At 41.4% G+C, this 23,354-nt stretch overlaps 6 protein-coding genes across 7 annotated transcripts; 1 reads left to right on the forward strand and 5 right to left on the reverse strand.

Annotated features, from left to right (window-relative positions):
• Window positions 1–7,940: 7,940 nt before the first annotated feature.
• LOC6634946 (vesicle-fusing ATPase 2) lies at window positions 7,941–11,176 on the reverse strand. Its single transcript, XM_002058498.4, has 2 exons — window positions 10,980–11,176; window positions 7,941–10,837 (listed from the first exon to the last, which is right to left on the reverse strand). Exons 1-2 carry the CDS (start codon window positions 11,087–11,089, stop codon window positions 8,695–8,697), a joined length of 2,253 nt encoding a protein of 750 aa, XP_002058534.1. The 5' UTR covers window positions 11,090–11,176; the 3' UTR covers window positions 7,941–8,694.
• A 228-nt stretch (window positions 11,177–11,404) lies between these two features.
• LOC6634947 (tRNA:m(4)X modification enzyme TRM13 homolog) lies at window positions 11,405–12,889 on the reverse strand. Its single transcript, XM_002058499.4, has one exon. The coding sequence runs from the start codon at window positions 12,791–12,793 to the stop codon at window positions 11,483–11,485; it is 1,311 nt and encodes a 436-aa protein (XP_002058535.2). The 5' UTR covers window positions 12,794–12,889; the 3' UTR covers window positions 11,405–11,482.
• Window positions 12,890–13,092: 203 nt separating this feature from the next.
• On the forward strand, window positions 13,093–13,779 carry SmD2 (small ribonucleoprotein particle protein SmD2). The gene is made up of 2 exons (XM_002058500.4): window positions 13,093–13,252; window positions 13,367–13,779. Coding segments are annotated over exons 1-2 (360 nt in total). The 5' UTR covers window positions 13,093–13,250; the 3' UTR covers window positions 13,725–13,779.
• Window positions 13,644–14,957, reverse strand: LOC6634949 (protein D2). Of its 2 annotated transcripts, none has more exons than XM_002058501.4 (3): window positions 14,860–14,957; window positions 14,346–14,479; window positions 13,644–14,279 (listed from the first exon to the last, which is right to left on the reverse strand). In XM_002058501.4, the coding sequence occupies exons 2-3, from the start codon at window positions 14,469–14,471 to the stop codon at window positions 13,803–13,805; spliced, it is 603 nt and encodes a 200-aa protein (XP_002058537.1). In that variant the 5' UTR covers window positions 14,472–14,479; window positions 14,860–14,957; the 3' UTR covers window positions 13,644–13,802. The 2 variants fall into 2 exon arrangements, with proteins under 2 accessions (XP_002058537.1, XP_070062987.1); XM_070206886.1 differs by having other exon boundaries at window positions 14,851–14,934.
• A 69-nt stretch (window positions 14,958–15,026) lies between these two features.
• LOC6634950 (protein D2) lies at window positions 15,027–15,776 on the reverse strand. The gene is made up of 2 exons (XM_002058502.4): window positions 15,650–15,776; window positions 15,027–15,592 (listed from the first exon to the last, which is right to left on the reverse strand). Exons 1-2 carry the CDS (start codon window positions 15,728–15,730, stop codon window positions 15,113–15,115), a joined length of 561 nt encoding a protein of 186 aa, XP_002058538.1. The 5' UTR covers window positions 15,731–15,776; the 3' UTR covers window positions 15,027–15,112.
• On the reverse strand, window positions 15,763–16,659 carry LOC6634951 (protein D2). The gene is made up of 2 exons (XM_002058503.4): window positions 16,473–16,659; window positions 15,763–16,415 (listed from the first exon to the last, which is right to left on the reverse strand). The coding sequence occupies exons 1-2, from the start codon at window positions 16,629–16,631 to the stop codon at window positions 15,918–15,920; spliced, it is 657 nt and encodes a 218-aa protein (XP_002058539.1). The 5' UTR covers window positions 16,632–16,659; the 3' UTR covers window positions 15,763–15,917.
• Window positions 16,660–23,354: the final 6,695 nt, after the last annotated feature.

Consider the following 23,354-nt stretch of genomic DNA (forward strand, 5'->3'; position numbering starts at 1 on the left):
TTTTTCCCGACGTATCCTACCGGCTGCGCCAATTAAGTTTTACACGTTAGGTTACTATAAAAAAATATATTTCAATTTATTATTTTCACTTAACGGCTACTTTTGTTGAGTACATTCAGATTTGCTTCCCGAATATGAACTGATTTATCTAACTGTTGCGGTCGCTTAGCAAACTTCGCTTTGAGAGAGTTTGAGTCAAAATTGAGTGAAGTTTGAGCTGCGTCAGCAATTATGCGTGGGATAGTACTCTGATGGGAACATTGACAGTGGCGTGATATTTAGGGTGAATTGTTTATGTCTACCAAAGGGGGACAGTTTGATCTTGACCAATGTCGATGTTATCACCAGGCTCTTTGTTTACAATATTAGAAATGTTTATAATTGTGCTTATGCTTATGTGCTAAGTTATGTTAAAGGGTGGGTGCGACTATGGATATGTCACTATATATATGTATATATATATATTTTTTTTTTTTTGATTTTCTTGCCTCTTTTTTGTTTATCTGGCTTAATGTTTGTTGTTGTTTTAAATTTAAAATATTTACAGCTGTTGGCAACTATTTTTGCGGTGCATTTGCGCGTGTGTAAGTGCATATATAAAGATGCATATGCATGTAAGTGTGTGTGTGTGTGTGTGTGTGTGTGTGTGTGTGTGTGTATGTTTATTTATATGTATGGGATTTACATTTCTGCTTTGTTGCCAGCTCATGTGTTCAATGCACCCGACATTTTCGATGTTGTTGTTGTTGTTGTTGTTGTAGTTGTTGCTCTTCTTGTTGTGGTTGTTGTTGTTGTTGTTGTTGTCGACTTGCGATTAAGTCAGTTCTGTGCTGCAGTTTTGTTTACTTTTGATTTTGTCGTATTTTTTGATTAAGTGCAATGGGCGCATAGCCAGTATGAGTATGCCTGCATGTATGTATGTATGTATGTGCGTATATACTTATATATATGTATGTGTGTATGTGTTTATATACAGATGTTATTGGCATTATCTGGCAACTGTTGTTGCCCTTTGCAGTTGCCGTTGTTGCTCCAGCCCGAAGTTCAACGTAATCAACACGAAGAATGTCACATTGAAAGAGGTCAACCACCAGCGCCTTGTCATGTCATTTATGTAATTGAAAACAATTTATTTTATTTGCTAACGATATTACGATTTAATTTAATTAAAGCAGGAAGCCAGACGCCCAGCCGCTATGCCATAGAAACAGTTATTACAAGTATATGAGACTTGTATATAAATACACACTTATTATATAGACACATATAAAAAACCTAGTGGGTATTCGTTTTTCCCACCTATTTCCCGTCCGTGGGTGATTTGGCTACACTTCTACTATCTGGAACTTTACATCTCAAAATATATTTTCATATAAATCTCAATTGAATCTGTAGAAATATCTTTGAATATTGAAAATTATGATCAGATGTTAATACAAAATCCCACACATATTTTTCTGCGATTTCCACACTAGCTGGTGGAAGTCCCATTTTCCGCTCAGGAGTGGTGGATTTTGCGAAATATGTGAAATGGTCTTTTAATGAATTCTTACACAGAATCTTAAAGTGAGATGGATGCCAATCGAATGGTAAGCAAAAAATAGCCGCAACTATTTCTCGCGATTATTTCACGCTTGTGGGTGAAATTACCATTTTCCACAACATTTTAAGAAATTAATTAAAAATGATGTGTAACCTCTTTTTGTGATTGCTTAATACTCAGGAAAAGTAGCTTTTCGAAAAGCGTGAAACATTATTAAAATGTATAAAATGAAAATAAATGGGTGTAACTGATTTCCGTGCATTTTCCACACTCGCGGGTGGAACTTTTCTTTTCCGTTCAGCGTCCTAGCGTCCACTTACAACTGAAGGAGCTTCAGCTTTCTAGCTTTGGTTAGATGTAGTACACATGTCTCTGCATTGCGCTATGATATATTGTGTTTGCATGACTTGGCCCGAATCGGGGCGTTGCCTAAGTATGGGTTGCAAATAAAAAGCGCATAATAAGCGTTTAAATGCAATTTTCGTAGCAAAACGAAGCGTTCAGGCCGAAATATCATAAGGGAATTAAGTATATGTTTGGGCAGCACGTTGATTAGAATGAAATATGTGGCCCGCTGGCCCGGGCCAAGAGCAGCAGCCGCAAAAAAAAACCACATCGAGAAGAAGTCCTTTTTCTTTCTAACAGAAATATTTAGGTAGCATTTAAGGAGACAGACTCAGACGACTTCACTCACAAATCGGACTGTTTCTGTTTTAAGTTGATTTTTTTTCTCATTTCATTTTTGACTGGCGGTTTTTTCATCTCTTGTGGCTGGTCAATAATTTTGTGAGGGTGCCGCCAAGAAGGGCGCTCGTCGTTCTTTGTTTCAAATAGATTATTGGCAATACGAACATATATATGTATGTATACAAAAATATTTATATTGTCTGACCAGAAGTTCAAGGATTCTGGCCATTGGGTTCATTGAACCAACCGGAAATATCAAATTCGCTTTAATTATGATCAAACAAATTAATAAGTTTGATGAAAAGTGAAACGCAATGAACACAGATGTCGTCTCCGTTCAGAGTTGAGAGTCACATTCGATCTAAAAAAAAAAACAAAAACGACGCAAATTGCGTCAAAAGGAAGTGAAAGACATCGTATTCAATATCCGCCTGCTGTAAGTGTGCGCCCTAATGGCTTGTGGGCGTGGCCAGGTGAGCCCATTTGCAAAGGGTTGCGGCTAGGTAATCCGAGTAGACCGGGAAAGTGAAGAAAGCCGAAGCGCTAGACACGTGCCGCCCCAGCCCACAGCTGTCGAGGATTCGGATTCAAAAGAAAGTGAACTACGACGCGCTGCCAGAAGTCAACACGCCACGAGCGAGCGAGCGAGAAAGAGAGAGAGAGAGAGAGAGAGAGAGGGGGGCAGAGTGCGAGTGAGCCAGTGACGCAGTCGCAGATCAAGATCACAAGCGCTGATGGCACACTGATTGATCTTGCGACTGGTTTGGATTGTGCCAAGGAATTCCTAAGAATATGGCACACACACACAAAAAAAAGGGGTTTGATTGATTTAGTCGCCTAGCAGATACCCTAACTTACAACGCCAAAAGTTGTTGTTAATAAACAAGTTTCCCTTTAAACATTTGTTGTTGTTTCTTACATAATTTATGTTTATGCTTAATGGATTTTCTATATCTTTCCTTGAACCCAATCTATATTTGAAAATTGCAACCTGTAGTAACTCGAGTGTTTATAGTCCGAAATTTTCAGGACTTAAATAGAACAAACAAAATCGAGCATATAGCAAAGCTTGGTATGACTTTTAATATTCCTGGCAATATTGGAAATATATCCAATTAATCTTCCTTTAAAATGATGGATCAAAATTGTAAAAATAAATGATAAGCTCTTCCTGTGTATAGAATAACAGCTATAGAATAATAGCTACTGAGATCGAAGCATTTTATACAGACTGTTCTGGTCAAGAATATATATTCCTTATGGAATCCCTGTACCTCCTCCTTTCTGTTACATATGCGTGCCCAAAGCCAGCATACCCTTTTAGCCTACCTTCAATGCGCTTAGGGTATAAAAACTGAGAAAAAATACGACGCACCGCACGCAAAAAACTAAAAGGGTGGAATACAATATAATAATAACAAGGAACAGGGAGCTCGTATTATTTAATTTGGCACCGAGAGTTTTTGCTGCTGCTGCGACTTCTGCTGTTGCCGTGGCGAGTGTATCAATGAATCGAAATGAAATGCGAATGTCTCGATCGCGTGCGGCAAACATTTCCACGGATTGCTTTGCAGTTCCCGCATTCGATGATTTTTTTACCTCACCTCAAGTTGGCAGAGTTTTGATTTGTTTTGCCTGATTCTGAGACGATTTGGTGATTTTTTGTTTTTTTGTTTTTTGTTTTTAAGTTTTTGTAAACTTGTGGGTTGTGCCACAAACGCACATAAAATAGTTTTAACCCATGAGAGTTGAGTTAAATGAAAAACTATAAAAATTTAATTGTTTTTTAATAAATATAATATTTAATGAAAAACTGTTGAAAATTTGTTTTTAGTTTTGATTTATGGCAATACAAAAAATTAGTTTATTTTCGTGCTCTATTTAATTGAGATTTTTCTTGCATAACTTAAATTTTGTTCAATATTGGCGCCAACAAGGGTTAAATCGTGGTATTTTTTTTTTTTTTTTGTGTTCTTCTATAAACGAAATAATATAATGCAATTATTTTTAATACTTTATCCATATCAATTTGATGACTAATACGCATGCAAGTTCCAAGAAAATTTCAGACATACCATGAATAGTTTTGGGAGCCGGCACTGCCGTCAACTTCTTGGCTCGCATGCCAAATTGCAACTTAATTATAAATTGCAGAAAACAAAACAAAAAACAACAACAAAATGAAGAAAACACAGGCAAAACAAAGTTTCGGGCCACGCTGTAAAATTGTAGCGTCAGAGCCGTGAAGCGCCATACAAAAAAAAAAAAAACAGAAAAAAACAGAAAAAAAGAAGAAAAAAAATGCAACTGCTAATTTAACTGTTAGTTTCACATGCGCACACACAGATACACAGATACATAGATACAGATACATAGATACACAGATACACACATGGAAATGGCATGAAAATGCAGTCAGCACTGGAAAATCCATGAAATGTGCGAGTACAAGTATTAAAGCAAGAAAATCTTCCGCGTTTGTGTAATGCAGGAAGATTTTGCATGATGTTTGCTTTTATTTAGACATTATATATAGCTACACACACACACACACACACACACACACACACATGCATACCTGTGCATGCAAGCTAAAAAGCTGTAATTTTAGCCAAATAACTCTAAATATAGCCTTTACGGGAACATGGGAGAGTTCGGATCTTGAGACCTGAAAGAAATGTGCGAAGTGGCTTTATTAGGTTCATTAATTAAAATTAAGAACAATATGCTTATTATAAGAATTTATATACTTTAAATAAGCGTATTGAATTTTGAATTTTGTGCAACCTCACACTTCAAAAGTTGTTTACGCATTTCGCAGTAATAATAATGATTAATAGGAATAAAATAAATGTTAAGTAAAAGTTTACTTGAAAAAATAAAAACCTTTTCAAACTAAGCACAAAGTTTCTTAGACTTTTTATGAATTTTGCGTGCCAGGAAAAGGTTTTTAATATAAGAACACTTTTCTTTGTTTAAACAATTTCTTGCTTTATTTGAGTAAAAAGTATTTGACTTTTGTTCCTTCTTCTGGCCTGGTGCGCAATTAGCCGGTTCCTGACAAAGTGCTGCAGATCCGGTCAGCCAGAGAGAGAGAGAGAGAGAGAGAGAGAGAGAGCGAGAGAGAGAGAGAGAGAGAGAGAGAGAGAGCGAGAGAGAGAGAGAGAGCAATAAATCGGATGCTGCGAGTTCCATTTGAAAGAAAGCAGTGAGAGCAGACGGAGGCCGGCTCGCAAACCTGAACCCCAGACAGACCCAGACCCCAGCGCATTTGCCCCTGTTACACGGCGATGGCCCCCAACAGTCAGCACCCGCCCCCGCCACCCTCCAGCCGGCTATAGCGCCAGCAGCTCGCGACGTCAGCGACAGCGTGCGAAAGTGAAATCGAACCTTTGCTGCCGGCATTTGAGCTTTTAACAGCAACAACAACAAATGCAACAACAACAAGCGCAGCCGGTTTCAGAGTGTTGCGAGGGGGCATGACTGTGAGGGGGGTGGAGGGGGGCGGCTTTGGCTGCAGCTTTAACTGACAAGTGCGAGCACCACCCCCTCGCCTTCAATTAGTAAAACAAGTAAAAGTGCTCTAGTGTAGCAAGCCCGACTAGCAGATACCCTGTAGGCAGCGCCAAGTTGTTGTCAAAGAGATTAGAACCTTTATTTTGGAAAGGGAATGAGTAGAGGCATCTAAAATTATTTTATCCTAGCTTACTATGGGAGGCTCTTTCGCTCTTAGATACAATTTATGCTAATTCTTGCTGCGAATAATATAGGAGAACATTTATATAGAATTTCAGATCCCTTCAGATCGATTTAACTTATTGCTCTGATCTATACTCTATATAAATATATCTAGCTTAAGATGCCTTTTGCCTGTTGCAAATTATCATACCCGTGTTATTACCTTTTCAATGGGTACAAAACAGAAACAAAACTTCGACTCTTGTAAAAGTTTCGCATTTTATTTTTAAAGAGGCGACGCAGCGCTTGAATGAAAATTTCATTTTGGTATCACTTGACGTTCAAATTTTGTTGGCTTTTTTTTTGGGTGGTGGGAAGGTATCTGCGGTCACTGAACTTTGTCCGACTGGACTTTCGTCATGCAGCTTTGCATACGTGCGCGCACGCTGCCCGATGACGCGGCACCTTGATGAATGCCGGACTTTCGGATATTTGGGGGCTTAGCTTTTTGGCCGTGCGTCAACGTGACACGATTGCCTGCACCGAAGGGGGAGAGAAGGGCAATTAGCTGCTCTTATGCACGTCGAATGCCTAATTGTGCCATTCTATAGGAATTAATTTTGCATCTCGGAAAATATGCAGTTTTAATTAGTTAATAAGCACCATATGCAGCTTGCAGCTGACACTTTGTCGCGCCGGAGCCACAAGAACAACAAGGATTCCTTAGATAAGCTGGCGCTCACCAGCTCGATCCAATCCGAGCCAATGGAGCTACATATGTGCGCGTCAAATGGGCGTCGCGCGCAATTAGCGACATATATCAATTACAATACATAAATAAGAAATCTACATATATTACGTATACGACTCGGTGGCCCGTTAAAATGTTTACATTATAAATCATTTATTCAAATTACATACTACATAGCTGGCCGGCTCTGATCGGTCTGGTCAGTGGCCAATCTGGCGGGTCAGCTTGTCGCTGGTCGATGGTCGCCCCACGATGGCGTCTCCCCAACAGCTGATCGAATTGGACGTCTGGAAGTGGGGTCTGGGCAATTGGGATCTGATTTGTTGCTCCACATGATTGGCGCCCGAGTCAAGTTCAAGAATGTCAAGACGTTCTTTAATGCATTTACAACAGACTAGATCAATTACCCGGCGTTGTTCGGGTCAAACGAATAATTTTAAACAATAACATTTATATTTGTTTTGCGAGATTTGAATCGGCGACCTTACACTCGTTAGTCCGATGTTATTTTGAAATTTTTTTGAGCTCACTTTAAACGCATAATAAATATTCTCACACATAATACACGCTGTTTATTATGCTTTATTTTATAATAACATGTAAATACATTTGCACAAACAAAATTTGTATCGTTTTTTAATTTATTCTCTGTAACATTATTTTTTCAGCTACTTCATTTAAATGCAATATTTGGACTCTCGCTTATGGAAACCATATTCGGTGAAAGCTCTCTTTGTCCACGTCTTTTTAACAGGAAGCGAAAGGATATAAAGGAAAATACAGGAAATAAAAATATGCTCAACTTAAGCTCTAACTATGGAGCAATTCATTGATGGAGATCTCACTGTACTTAAAAAATGCTATTCATATTTTCTGTAATTTCTTATTTTAATGCAATTTTGCCATACATATTTTTCTTTTAATTCTTTTAATGCCTTTCCTTTTAGCCCATAAAAGTATGCAATAAACGTACTCCGCTGTACTCAAACACATTTAGAATACATTGTAAAAAAAAAACATTTGCATTTTCCTACGCCCTATTTAACGCTTCAATATGGAATTACAATCTCAGGAACATATTTGGCTTGTCTCCATTTCCAATTGGGATTCAGATTTTCATAGTCTACTTTTGTGCAGTGCAAATCGGTTAGTACACAATTTGGCCGCAGCACGCTGTGGCGGCGCTTTATCAAGACGACCAAAGGAGTCGATGTTTATATAAAATGTGAGAAATCTCGCCAAATTGAAGTCAAAATACATTCAATATACATAGATAGACAATTAAACATTAATATAAATTGATTATAGGTTATCTTTCAAAATGTTTGCTTCTATCAAATAGTTTGTATAATATATATAAATCCTTTACACTTTGAACTTAACAGCGAGGCATATGGGGATTACAATCCCTAGGGGGCAGGGACCGAAAGTACGCAAATAAATATAGATAATTACAATTTTCATATATTAAAGTTAGTATTAGGCAAAGTCTAATTAAAATTAGTTCTAATTATATTTCACAAATTGGCAAATGATGTTTAATTCTTTCGTCATCTCGGACTTATATAATTTAATTTAACACATAATTAAAGTGTCGCAATTGTAACGTTCCCTGGAACTATTATTTTGTGCTTGCATGGACAAAAAAAATGAAAATATTTAACAAAACAAAAATAGACATCAATAGAGGTTTCGTATATATAAATACATATGGAAGGGTTTCGTATTAACTATTCAACTATCTGTTAGTCAGGAATATGTCAAGAATTTGACAAGGATTCGTCGGAAGGCAGAAGGGGACTAGTCGTTGGGTTCTGTGCGGAATGTTAATAAACTTTGTTTTCTATTCTTTTTTGTTTTTTTGTTTAATTCACATAATTGGTCGGCTCTGTGTTTGTTTTCTAGCTCTGGTTTTGTGGTCGGTTGCGCTATAAAATGTTTTAAAAATCTCTATTCGAGCTAATTCGTTGGACACGCTTCAGAAAGCATCGTTGAGCTCCACGACGGACATTTTCAGTTCCAATACGGGCGGTAGCTACTGCGGTCTCGCCATCATCTCCAGGCCGCCCTCCTCCTCCATTTTGGTAAGGAACTTGATAACCCGATATTCCGGCTCCGATTGCCGCACCATGTCAATCAATGCCAGCAGCTTCTTGATGCCAATCCAGACGCGCTTGCCGCTTATTTTTCTAGCAATTACTTGCAGTTCTTCGGGGCTGAACAGATCCGAGTCCTCTAGCACGGTAAGCACATGATCCGGACTGGAGAGATTGGATACATGCAGAACGGAGGTGAATGCTGAGAGCATTTCCATTTCCTCGAGCACCTGACGCCGGCTGGAGGTGCACAGTACGAGCAGCTTGCGGCCCTTCGGTGGCTGTTTCTTGAGCAGCACGAGCAATGCCTGCAGCGTCAGGTTGGAGTAGCGCGGTCCAATGGGTCCATAGTCCAGCAGACGCTCCACATTGTCCACCACAATACAACTGAGCGTGGAGCGGTAGGCATCATCGAATATCTTGCGTATGTGCAAGCACTTGGCGGACTCGGTGAAGCCCACCATATCCTCGGGCGAGCACACCTTGACAAAGGGAAAGTTGCTCATCTTGGCGAGATTGGCGGCCAGCGCCGATTTGCCCGAGTTGGGCGCACCCTCAATGAGCACCGAGACCAGACCAGAGCTTTCCGTGGCCTTCGCTTGCTGCACATAGAGCATGCCATCCTCCAACACGCTGGTCACCGGCTGGCCCCAGTGGATGACGCCACGCGCGAGCATATTCTCGATCATTTCCTGTGCCGCACCGAATGCGGGCTTTATATCATTTTCCAAGGCATGCATAAAGTCGGAGCGTGTAACCTTTAACTTTTCCATGGCTTCGGGATCCACATGAACCTTGGCATCGGCCTTGATCAGACGATTCATGGCCGTGGACTGGGCGGCACGCACCAGACCCTCCAACTCGGCACCGCTGAAGTTCTTGGTGCATGCGGCAATCTCCTTATTATCCACATCGCTGGCAATCTTATTGAATTCGCGCATACGCTTCGTATGTATGTCGAGTATCTGAACGCGTCCCTTCTCATCGGGCAGACTGATTTCCATTTGAACCTCAAGACGACCGGGTCGCAGCAGCGCCTCATCGATCATATCCCTGCGATTGGTCATGCCAATGACCAGTATGTTGTTCAGCTGCTCCACGCCATCAATCTTGGCCAGCAGCTGATTGACCACTGTGTCGTGGACGCCACTGTTGCCCGCCACAGAGCCGCGCGCCTTGCAAATGGCGTCGATCTCATCGAAGATGACAATGTGCAGTCCGCTGTTCGGCCCGAGACGCTTCTCCTCCTCCTCGGCATCGGCGAACAGGCGGCGTATGTTGGCCTCCGATTCGCCCACATATTTGTCTAGGATCTGCGGCCCGTTCACAATCTTGGGCTCACGCGCATTCAGCATGGTTCCAATCTGTCGGGCCATCAGAGTTTTGCCCGTGCCAGGCGGTCCGTAGAGTAATATGCCCTTCACATGCTTGATGCCCAGTTGCTCGACCAGCTCTGGCGGAAAGACGCGCGAGGCGAAGGCACGCCTAAAGATGGCATTGAATTCATTGTCCAGGCCGCCAATGCCCATTTTGCCAAAGTCCCAGTCCGGATTTATGATAGACTGTCGCACAATTTTACCCTTGGATCTGCCTGTCAGATTCAGCACAGAGTTCTCGGCCTTCTCGAATTGCACCACAGTGTTGCCCAGGACGCGACCAAAGCGGACATTGCGCGTCTTTGGCTCCTTGCCGTCACCAACAGTTCTGGGATCGACGGCTTCGAGCGTCTTTACAGCCAGACCAAGTAATTTCATGTCCTTGAATTCAAAGACCAGTGTCTGGCCTACCGTCAGGGCCATGCCCGCAAACTTCATGATGAACTCCTTGGCCATTTCATCCGAATCGTAGGGCTCCTGGGTGTTGATCTTCTTTTGCAGAAAGTCCGTCTCAAAGGAAACGGACGTAACAATGTCGGAGCTGGCATCGAAGCGATATGGACGCACATCGATCTCCTGGTTAATGGAGAGCGAGGCCCATTTGCGGTGCACCAGCGAGAAGCCCACATGTCCACGTGGCAGATCGACAATCTTCTCCAGCGCAAATATATAATGTTGCCCAGGTCCAGGCGAGATGTCCACATATCTGTCAGTGAATCAGCGAAACACAAATAAATTACTCTCACTCCAATGGAGACGCCCACATACATTGAGCTGGCGTCATTTTGCACGCACAGAAATAAAGCAAAACTGAACAAACAAAAACAGAAACAGAAACAGAAACTGACTTTACTTCCTCGGTGAAATCGGCGATATTAACGATCGCCTTGTTGGTCTTCGATAGTTCGTCTGTGGGGCATTTGATGGCCTTCATTTTGTGCGCCATTTCGTTAGCCATTTTCGCAGCACAAATTGATTTAAATTTATTTTCTAGCGCAATTCAATATTAACGAGGCGAAATTGTTTTCCAAATACTGACTCACCAACAGCTGTTCGCACTGTTGTGCAGCCCTGGTTACGAAAAAAAAAAAAACAATATTTGTGTATACACTGGAAGACCGTTTGATTGGAAGCAAAAACAGCTGATTCGTATTTTTCCGGCATTGTGCAAAAAAATTAAACAAAAATTAGTTTGCCATTCTTACAGCCTTATTTAAAAGGTAAATTACCTAATACATGCCTGCTTTAGGTTAAGTAATTCAGCACTTGCTTCTTATAATAATAAAAACACTTTAATTCAATAAGCAACAAGTTCTTGATTTGTTGATTTTTCAAATCTAGTAATCGATTATCATGAGGCTTTATTGCACTTAATGTTGTCGCGTTTGGCCAAGAGCACCACATTCTCCAAGGTAACATCGCGCGGCACGTAGAACTTGAGCGACGCTTGGTAGCCATGCGCCCGCAGGTGCTCCAGCCGTCCGTGGTCCAGGATGCGCTTGCACTGATAGCCAATCAGTTCGCGCTGCTCCCGGCTCAATCTCTGCGTGGGCTCCTGTGGCGGCTGTTCTGTCCGCGTCTCCTCCGCCAGGGCCTTGCGGCGCTCGCGACTCATGCCGCTGCCACACACGGCCCAGCTGACCATCTTGGTGATGATGACAAACTGGCGCGGTGTGACGCCCGCCGCCTGCAGCCACTGCTTGCCCACGTAGGAGCGCCACGAGCAGCGATGATGGCAGCACAGGGCAATCAATATGTAGTTAGTGGTGCAGGCTGGGTCGCCCAGCACGCAGCGCAGGGTCAGATCCGTTGCGGCGCCACACAGATGCTTCGATAGCGCCACATTGCGCTGGGTGCGCTGCAGTTCCGGCAGCTGCGACAGCTTGAGGTCTGCAATATCGGCGCGTATGCGCTGCACCAGCTGCTTGTTGGCCAGCTTGTTGTCCTTCTTGTGGCGCAGCGAGAGCCGATCCACTAGCACCAGCTGCGAGTTGGCCAACTGTTGCGTGTCGAGCGCCGTGGCCAGATAGAACGCCAGCTGGCCCTTGCCGGCTCCAAATTCAATATAGCTGGTGTTGTCGCTCAGCTGCTTTTCCTGCTCCAGGATGCCCAGCAGAGCAGATGTTTGCACCAGGTGCTTGCGCGTCTCCGGGCCAAACTCGCTGTGGCTGAGCGGCTCCTCCAGCGTTGCATGCTGCAGCTGCAGCTGCTCGATGCTGCCGACTATGTGTGTCTTGTAGAGCTGCTGTACTTTCTCTATGACCGCATAGAACTCTGCATCCTCCAGCTCGTGCAGTTTTAGCTTCTCGTAGTCGCTCAGCTCCTGCTGCCTGCCGGGCTCCAGTTCCTCGCCAGCATTGATATTTTTGTGTATATAGGGCAAGGTGCTGACTTGATCGCGGGCATTGCATATGCTTAAATGTTTGGCCAGCTTGCGTTTGAAGACCGTATGCTTGGGATCTAGTGGGCAGGGTATGCGCTCCGTGTCCGCGTTCTCTGCGCTTGGCTCTGTTGGCGGCTCGTGTGCTCCACAAAATGAACTGCCCTTGTTCGGTGTCATTTTGCAGTAACGTTTCTTGCGCTGCACCCAGTGGGCGCAGTTGATGGCTGGCTCTTCATCTGTGGTCATCTTGGGTTTCTTAGGGACGCTTGCCTCTGCCATGCCATCCGCCGAAAGCTTAACTCGATTTAAGCAGACAATAACAAATGGTGTGTGCAGTGTGACCGTATGTGATAAGCGTTAAAATGCCAAAACACGCATGGGAAAACAATTGAGCACTGCAGTGAATTACTTGTTTTGTCCACATTGTAGACTGGTAAGTGCGGTTACTGTAGACTTTGTTTATTGTAACAAGTGATTTAACGCCTCTAAACGTATGTTTATCGAACAACTGAATTCGGAATGGCAGCATTTTGTTGCAGGTGGCAACGCTTAAATGCGCGTCAGTGAGACTTTTGCGCTTATCGATAGTGGCCATCGATAGTTAATATAGCATTTTTTAAGCACGGAAAAAAAGCCGCGAGGCGCAAACGTTTTGGTCAATAATATTAATTTACTGCATAAATTGTTTAGACACGATTCACATTTGTAACAAATAAGCTGCCATAAACCCACCAACATGTAAGTTTCATTGCGCAAAGCGCCTGCAAAGCAGCGGCAACATGTGCGACCGGCATGTCCCGTTGTTCTCGTTGTTCATGTGCCAAACGAAACTTGAACTGAAATTTTTCGCAGGGCTCTCGTTAAACCGAAATCCGAACTGACGCCGGAGGAGCTGGCCCGCCAGGAGGAGGAGGAGTTCAACACCGGACCACTGTCGGTGCTGACACAGTCGGTTAAAAACAACACACAGGTACTCATCAATTGCCGCAACAACAAAAAGTTGCTCGGCCGCGTCAAAGCCTTCGATCGCCATTGCAACATGGTTTTGGAGAATGTGAAGGAGATGTGGACGGAGCTGCCGCGCACCGGCAAGGGCAAAAAGAAGGTGAAACCCGTTAACAAAGATCGCTTCATATCAAAAATGTTTCTGCGCGGTGATTCTGTTATTTTGGTGCTGCGCAATCCACTTGCCACGGCGGCGGGCAAATAGACGGCAACAGAAACTCATAATAATAAAACAATAAAACCAATTCATATTAAACAAACATTGCTGTCACGGCATTACACACTAGTTCTTCAGCTGACTGTGCAAAATGGGCACATAGTCGTCGTATTCCGCCTGATAGAAGGTCCCAGCGACGGGATCGCCCAGATGATGATGCTCCGCAAATTTGTAGGCATGGAATTTGGTCCGGCCGCGACGTGATTTGTTGCTAACGCGCGCTCCGCTGATTTGCAGCTTCTTCGGCTGCTTAAAGACCAAAAATACATAACGATGCAGTCCCGTATCCTTGGGCGGACCCGAGCCCACATAATCGGCGAGCGCATCCCCCCTGGCCACATCATTGCCGGGTATATTGATCACCAGCCAATGCTTGAATTCGCGCAGCCTGGGCTCACTACGGCTGGGCGCATCCGGATCGACCATCATAAGCGTGTAGTATGTATCCGGCTCGGCCATCCACTCCACCACGGGCTTATGCATAACCTGTGTGGGTGTTACAATGTCCCCATCCTTAACCGACAGACGATTATCGTAGCTGACCTGCAAACGGTAAGTTTTAGGCCTTTGTTTAAGTTTTACACCCTTTTTTGGGTTTTGTTGGCGCACCTTAAGCAATTCGGGCGGTGGCCCCGGGATCACATCCGGCACCACTTCGTGCCAATTGAATGCATCGTTCACCGTGGAGCTTTCCACGGCCAGAATACTGACAATTGCCACAGCAAGCCGCAACATTTCTCTAGCTAAACCAAAATGGGGCGTATAAAAAAAAGCGAAACTAATTAAGTTAAAGTTAACAACTGGGAATGTTGCAGTCTGCCAAAGCCGACTGCGCAATGTTCAATAACTGCTCAAGGCAGGCCATATTCGATCTGTGGAGCGGTTCAGCTGTAGTTCGTAGTAGATACAAACTCTGGCTCCAAGTGAGCTGAGTGACATACGTAATCCTCTCCAAGACTACAAAATATATGTACACACAATTTGGTCAGTGGGCGTCACATTGGTCACATAATTTGTACACAATGACCGAACAAAATTTGAAGTTTCTAGCTTGAATAGCGACAAGAGATTGCATTCACACGGACAGACGAACAGTGGGAAAACACGAATATACCCGTTTCACCTTGTAGGCGTGTATTGATATAGAGTCCAGTTCAATTATGACCTGTTCGTCGACGCGTTCTTCGAACAACTGAAACTTGTTTGACTTGAAGCTGGGCTTATAAATCGCTGGCGCTGGCAGCTTTAGCTGTGGCCGAACGTTCCGGGAAATATATTTAATGACACACATTTGAATGCGCGCAAATTTGTAATGCTTATTAACGTATGCACTTGCTCATTAAGTAAAAAAAAAAACAGAAGTGCATAAAATAATATCATTTGCCCGACAGCTGTTTGTACAACTTGGGCACATAATTGTCCCACTGTGCCTGGTAGAAATTGCCGGCAATGGGATTGCCCAGCTGGTATTTGCTGGCAAATTTGACGGTGTTAAATTTGCCGCGCTTGTCGCCGCTCGTCTTGGGTATGCGCGGCTCATTGCAGGACAGCTTCTGCGGCTGCTTGAAGATCAGAAAGACATAGCGATGCAGTCCGGTGCCCTGTGGCGGCCCGGAGCCCACATAGGCGCTGAGCACATCGCCTTTGTCGATCTGAGTGCCGGGCACATTGACGACCAGCCAATGATGCCATTCACGAAACTTGGGCTCCTTGCGGCTGGGCGCATCCGGATCGGTGAGCAGCACCGTATAGAGGGCATCCGGTTCTGCGGACCATTCTAGCTGTGGGGCGCTCTTCACCTGAGTCGGGGTCAGTTCGTTGCCGTTGTTTACGTCCAGTCCGCCCGAATAGGTCACCTAAAGGGAGCAGGCAGCAGGTACTCAATTTTGTGGCCAGGAACTGTTTTAGCCTACCTTGAGCAGCTTCATGGGCGCCACCTGCACCACGTCGGGCACAATTTTGTGCTTGGCAAAGGACTCGACGGCCTCAGCCATAGTTGAGTTAATTATTCGTAGTGAAAAATTCGTTTTCGATAGATGTGTCAGGCCATATGTTTGTGACAATTTATTTACAGTGTACGATTTGACAGTAAGCTGATATCGCAGCTTAGCTTTTGCTTAATTTATGCGCTTCTTTGGCAATCCAACAAAACCGGCCAAGCGCTGGGGCATTGCTGATTACCTAAAACGACAAAGTCTCTCCCTTGGTCTGCAAGGCCTTGTGCAAGCTCGGCACCTCTTTGCTCCACTCGCTGGTAAAGAAATTGCCAGCCAGGGGAAAGCCTAGATTATACTTGAGCACAAATGCGCGGGTGCTGAATTTGACGCGGTTGCTCTCGCTGTGCCTGGGCACATGCTCGATGTCGAACTTTAGATAATCCGGCTGCTTGTAGAGCAGAAACACATAGCGATGTAGCCCACTGCCTTTGGGGGGCGTGGCGCCCACATAACCCACACGGACATCGCCGAGCGACATTTGACCGCCGGGTATATTGACGACCAGCCAGTGCAGATACTCCTTGAGCTGCGGATACATTTTCTCTGGCACATCCGGATCGGTCATCAGCAGCGTATAGTAATCATCCTTGCCGGCGATCCACTGGACCGTCGGCTCATCCCGCACCTGCAGCGGCTGCAGCTCGACTCCGCGATCGGCTCGTATGTTGCCCATGTAGGTGACCTGGTCACAAGTGGATTAGGGATTAGCGAGCGTTCATTTAATTTGGACTAATCTTACATTGAGAAACTCTTGGGGTCCCACATCTATAAGATCGGGTATAACGTCCAGGTGCCTCAGGAACTTGCTCACATTCGTTTCCGCCGGATTGCCAAAGACCGACAGGCATTGGCCCACGCACAGGCAAAGGCACAGCAAACGACTGCACTTGGTCCACATGGCGGTTGCAGCATCAAGACTGCGTTGCTCTGCTCTTGAAAGCCACTTAAGTAGGCACCAAGCCAGATTGCTGCTGTGCTGAAAAACCGGCTGTCTGGGTCTAGGTCTGGTGGCCAGTTTGCCAACTCGCCCGCTCAAACTTGGGCTTTGTTAAAACAGCTGTTTGCTCTTTTAAGCCATGGTTAATAAGTCTGACTGGATAAGAAGACTGTTGTTACCCTTCCATTGAATAATTGCATCATTTTCGTGTACCCTACACCCATTCAGAATGGACTTAAGTGGATATTACGGTTCTTGCAAGTGCAAAGAGAAATGTCTTATCCCAAAAGAATGGAATGTAGTTCCAATTATTGCTTGCGCAAATCAAGTTTATTTTGATTTTATATGTTGTTTTTTTTTTTATATACATTTATCCGTATATCTACAGAAAGTTCACACATTTTAAACGCATTTTGAATATCAACTTGAAGATCAGTTGTAGTTTTACCATAGCTCGAACTTATAAGAGTTCTCGCTTTGCATGCACTGAGTTCTCCTAAAGCTAAAGAATAAGAAAACAAAGTATTAATAAAGGTAATTCGTGGGCCTTGGCATTTACACACATTTATATGAGTTATTAAAGAGCTAAAAATTACATAACGATCGGACTATAAGCGCCGAAGTTATTCAAAAAAGTATTCCCTATATATTGTAAGGAATAACAAGGGAGAAGCATGCGGGCTGTGTGAGACTTTGTGATTCTTGTTAGGAACAGAGTTCGACTGTACAGGGTATCTCCAAATAGAGTACATTTTCAAACAGCACTCATTCTTCTTTTCAATTAGTTAACAGCCTGAAAAACTTGGCGTGCCTCAGCCCAATTGTTGCTCCGGAATTTGCGTGACTTTCACGAACAAAAAAAAAAAAAAAGTGAATGTTATATATGCCGAAAACAGTTAGTAGCTCATTAAATTCTAGTTAAATATGTGTGCAGGAAATTGTCGCTAAATTCCGAACATGCAAATCGGGCAATACGTCTGGACTGATTCTAGTTATTTTATTTAACATGTGGCATAACTATCCATGGCTAAACATAGGTTAGTTACCCACTTAATATGGCTAATAATAATTAAGTATAGCCAACCTATAATTTGGTTGCATACACTTTTCCATATAGCATAACTAATTTTATCTTAGCTCAAAAGAGCTGTTCCAAATAATTTAAAAAATGATTATAAACCTCAATTGAATCGAGAATTGTACGCTGAAAATATATAAAATTAAAAAAAAAATAATAAGGAAAATATATGTTAGTTCCGACAATGTTTTTGCAATTCGTGCTAACTTCACACATATACGAAAACATGTTCGTATACTTTATTTTTGGTTTTGTTTTCATTTTTTAAATTATTCATGTTTTTGTTTGTGAATAGTAGTAAAATTAATAAATAAATGGAAAAGACCAAAAATTCTGCTGAATTCGAGCCAGCGACCTGTCACTTGTTAGTTCGACGTTTAACTGAGTCATTTCATTTGACCAAAACTAATGTTGTCAGATTTGAATGCCAAATTGATTAAGAGGTCGAACGATGAGCAAGGAGGCAACCCTTTTGAAAAGCGGTTGATTTTTTACCGAGTTATGGGAGTTGGAAATTTTGACCTGTATCTCCAAATAGAACATATGTATGTGTCGGATATCTGAGGGTACCATTTTCACATGAATTTTGACCAAAACTAATATTGTCAGATTTGAATGCCAAATTGATTAAGGGCTCAAACCATGAGCAAGGAGCCAAACCCATTGAAAATCGGTTGATTTTTGACCGAGTTATGGGAGTTGGAAATTTTGACCTATATCTCCATATAGGACATATGTATATGTCGGATATCTGAGAGCACCATTTTCACATGAATTTTGACCAAAACTAATGTTGTCAGACTTGAATGCCAAATTGATTAAGGGCTCAAACCATGAGCAAGGAGCCAAACCCATTGAAAATCGGTTGATTTATCACCGAGTTATGGGAGTTGGAAATTTTGACCTATATCTCCATATAGGACATATGTATATGTCGGATATGTGAGAGTACCATTTTCACATGAATTTTGACCAAAACTAATGTTGTCAGATTTGAATGCCAAATTGATTAAGGGCTCAAACCATGAGCAAAGAGCCAAACCTTTTGAAAATCTGTTGATTTTTGACCGAGCTATGGGAGTTGGGAAATTTTGACCTATATCTCCGTATAGGACATATGTATATGTCGGATATCTGAGAGTACCATTTTCACATGAATTTTGACCAAAACTAATGTTGTCAGATTTGAATGCCAAATTGATTAAGGGCTCAAACCATGAGCAAAGAGCCAAACCTTTTGAAAATCTGTTGATTTTTGACCGAGTTATGGGAGTTGGAAATGTTGACCTATATCTCCATATAGGACATATGTATATGCCGGATATCTGAGGGTACCATTTTCACATGAATGTTGACCAAAACTAATGTTGTCAAATTTGAATGCCAAATTGATAAAGGGCTCAAACCATGAGCAAAGAGCCAAACCTTTTGAAAATCGGTTGATTTTTGACCGAGTTATGGGAGTTGGAAATTTTGAGCTATATCTCCATATAGGATACATGTATATGTCGGATATTTGAGGGTACCATTTTCACATGAATTTTGTCCAAAACTAATGTTGTCAGATTTGAATGCCAAATTGATTAAGGGCTCAAACCATGAGCAAAGAGCCAAACCTTTTGAAAATCTGTTGATTTTTGACCGAGTTATGGGAGTTGGGAAATTTTGACCTATATCTCCATATAGGACATATGTATATGTCGGATATCTGAGAGTACCATTTTCACATGAATTTTGACCAAAACTAATGTTGTCAGATTTGAATGCCAAATTGATTAAGAGGTCAAACCATAAGCAGGGAGCCAAACCTTTTGAAAATCTGTTGATTTTTGACCGAGTTATGGGAGTTGGAAATGTTGACCTATATCTCCATATAGGACATATGTATATGCCGGATATCTGAGGGTACCATTTTCACATGAATGTTGACCAAAACTAATGTTGTCAAATTTGAATGCCAAATTGATAAAGGGCTCAAACCATGAGCAAAGAGCCAAACCTTTTGAAAATCTGTTGATTTTTGACCGAGTTATGGGAGTTGGAAATTTTGACCTATATCTCCATATAGGACATATGTATATGTCGGATATCTGAGAGTACCATTTTCACATGAATTTTGACCAAAACTAATGTTGTCAGATTTGAATGCCAAATTGATAAAGGGCTCAAACCATGAGCAAAGAGCCAAACCTTTTGAAAATCGGTTGATTTTTGACCGAGTTATGGGAGTTGGAAATTTTGACCTATATCTCCATAAAGGATATATGTATATGTTGGATATTTAAGGGTACCATTTTCACATGAATTTTGTCTAAAACTAATGTTGTCAGATTTGAATGCCAAATTGATTAAGGGCTCGGTTGATTTTTGACCGAGTTATGGGAGTTGGAAATTTTGACCTATATCTCCATATAGGACATATGTATATGTTGGATATCTGAGGGTACCATTTTCACATGAATTTTGACCAAAACTAATGTCAGATTTGAATGCCAAATTGATTAAGGGCTCAAACCATGAGCAAAGAGCCAAACCTTTTGAAAATCGGTTGATTTTTGACCGAGTTATGGGAGTTGGAAATTTTGACCTATATCTCCATATAGGACATATGTATATGTCGGACATCTGAGAGTACCATTTTCACATGAATTTTGACCAAAACTAATGTTGTCAGATTTGAATGCCAAATTGATTAAGGGCTCAAACCATGAGCAAAGATCCAAACCTTTTGAAAATCGGTTGATTTTTGACCGAGTTATGGGAGTTGGAAATTTTGACATATATCTCCATATAGGATACATGTATATGTCGGATATTTGAGGGTACCATTTTCACATGAATTTTGACCAAAACTAAAGTTGTCAGATTTGAATGCCAAATTGATTAAGGGCTCAAACCATGAGCAAAGAGCCAAAACTTTTGAAAATCGGTTGATTTTTGACCGAGTTATGGGAGTTGGAAATTTTGACCTATATCTCCATAAAGGATATATGTATATGTTGGATATTTAAGGGAACCATTTTCACATGAATTTTGTCCAAAACTAATGTTGTCAGATTTGAATGCCAAATTGATAAAGGGCTCAAACCATGAGCAAAGAGCCAAACCTTTTGAAAATCGGTTGATTTTTGACCGAGTTATGGGAGTTGGAAATTTTGACCTATATCTCCATATAGGACATATGTATATGTTGGATATTTAAGGGTACCATTTTCACATGAATTTTGACCAAAACTAATGTTGTCAGATTTGAATGCCAAATTGATTAAGGGCTCAAACCATGAGCAAAGATCCAAACCTTTTGAAAATCGGTTGATTTTTGACCGAGTTATGGGAGTTGGAAATTTTGACCTATATCTCCATAAAGGCTATATGCATGTGTTGGATATTTAAGGGTACCATTTTCACATGAATTTTGACCAAAACTAATGTTGTCAGATTTGAATGCCAAATTGATTAACTGACTGGATAAGAAGACTGTTGTTACCCTTCCATTGAATAATTGCATCATTTTCGTGTACCCTACACCCATTCAGAATGGACTTAAGTGGATATTACGGTTCTTGCAAGTGCAAAGAGAAATGTCTTATCCCAAAAGAATGGAATGTAGTTCCAATTATTGCTTGCGCAAATCAAGTTTATTTTGATTTTATATGTTGTTTTTTTTTTTATATACATTTATCCGTATATCTACAGAAAGTTCACACATTTTAAACGCATTTTGAATATCAACTTGAAGATCAGTTGTAGTTTTACCATAGCTCGAACTTATAAGAGTTCTCGCTTTGCATGCACTGAGTTCTCCTAAAGCTAAAGAATAAGAAAACAAAGTATTAATAAAGGTAATTCGTGGGCCTTGGCATTTACACACATTTATATGAGTTATTAAAGAGCTAAAAATTACATAACGATCGGACTATAAGCGCCGAAGTTATTCAAAAAAGTATTCCCTATATATTGTAAGGAATAACAAGGGAGAAGCATGCGGGCTGTGTGAGACTTTGTGATTCTTGTTAGGAACAGAGTTCGACTGTACAGGGTATCTCCAAATAGAGTACATTTTCAAACAGCACTCATTCTTCTTTTCAATTAGTTAACAGCCTGAAAAACTTGGCGTGCCTCAGCCCAATTGTTGCTCCGGAATTTGCGTGACTTTCACGAACAAAAAAAAAAAAAAAGTGAATGTTATATATGCCGAAAACAGTTAGTAGCTCATTAAATTCTAGTTAAATATGTGTGCAGGAAATTGTCGCTAAATTCCGAACATGCAAATCGGGCAATACGTCTGGACTGATTCTAGTTATTTTATTTAACATGTGGCATAACTATCCATGGCTAAACATAGGTTAGTTACCCACTTAATATGGCTAATAATAATTAAGTATAGCCAACCTATAATTTGGTTGCATACACTTTTCCATATAGCATAACTAATTTTATCTTAGCTCAAAAGAGCTGTTCCAAATAATTTAAAAAATGATTATAAACCTCAATTGAATCGAGAATTGTACGCTGAAAATATATAAAATTAAAAAAAAAATAATAAGGAAAATATATGTTAGTTCCGACAATGTTTTTGCAATTCGTGCTAACTTCACACATATACGAAAACATGTTCGTATACTTTATTTTTGGTTTTGTTTTCATTTTTTAAATTATTCATGTTTTTGTTTGTGAATAGTAGTAAAATTAATAAATAAATGGAAAAGACCAAAAATTCTGCTGAATTCGAGCCAGCGACCTGTCACTTGTTAGTTCGACGTTTAACTGAGTCATTTCATTTGACCAAAACTAATGTTGTCAGATTTGAATGCCAAATTGATTAAGAGGTCGAACGATGAGCAAGGAGGCAACCCTTTTGAAAAGCGAGCTATGGGAGTTGGGAAATTTTGACCTATATCTCCGTATAGGACATATGTATATGTCGGATATCTGAGAGTACCATTTTCACATGAATTTTGACCAAAACTAATGTTGTCAGATTTGAATGCCAAATTGATTAAGGGCTCAAACCATGAGCAAAGAGCCAAACCTTTTGAAAATCTGTTGATTTTTGACCGAGTTATGGGAGTTGGAAATGTTGACCTATATCTCCATATAGGACATATGTATATGCCGGATATCTGAGGGTACCATTTTCACATGAATGTTGACCAAAACTAATGTTGTCAAATTTGAATGCCAAATTGATAAAGGGCTCAAACCATGAGCAAAGAGCCAAACCTTTTGAAAATCGGTTGATTTTTGACCGAGTTATGGGAGTTGGAAATTTTGAGCTATATCTCCATATAGGATACATGTATATGTCGGATATTTGAGGGTACCATTTTCACATGAATTTTGTCCAAAACTAATGTTGTCAGATTTGAATGCCAAATTGATTAAGGGCTCAAACCATGAGCAAAGAGCCAAACCTTTTGAAAATCTGTTGATTTTTGACCGAGTTATGGGAGTTGGGAAATTTTGACCTATATCTCCATATAGGACATATGTATATGTCGGATATCTGAGAGTACCATTTTCACATGAATTTTGACCAAAACTAATGTTGTCAGATTTGAATGCCAAATTGATTAAGAGGTCAAACCATAAGCAGGGAGCCAAAC

This window comes from Drosophila virilis, chromosome 2 (genome assembly GCF_030788295.1).
Source record: "Drosophila virilis strain 15010-1051.87 chromosome 2, Dvir_AGI_RSII-ME, whole genome shotgun sequence".
Lineage (NCBI taxonomy): Eukaryota > Metazoa > Arthropoda > Insecta > Diptera > Drosophilidae > Drosophila > Drosophila virilis.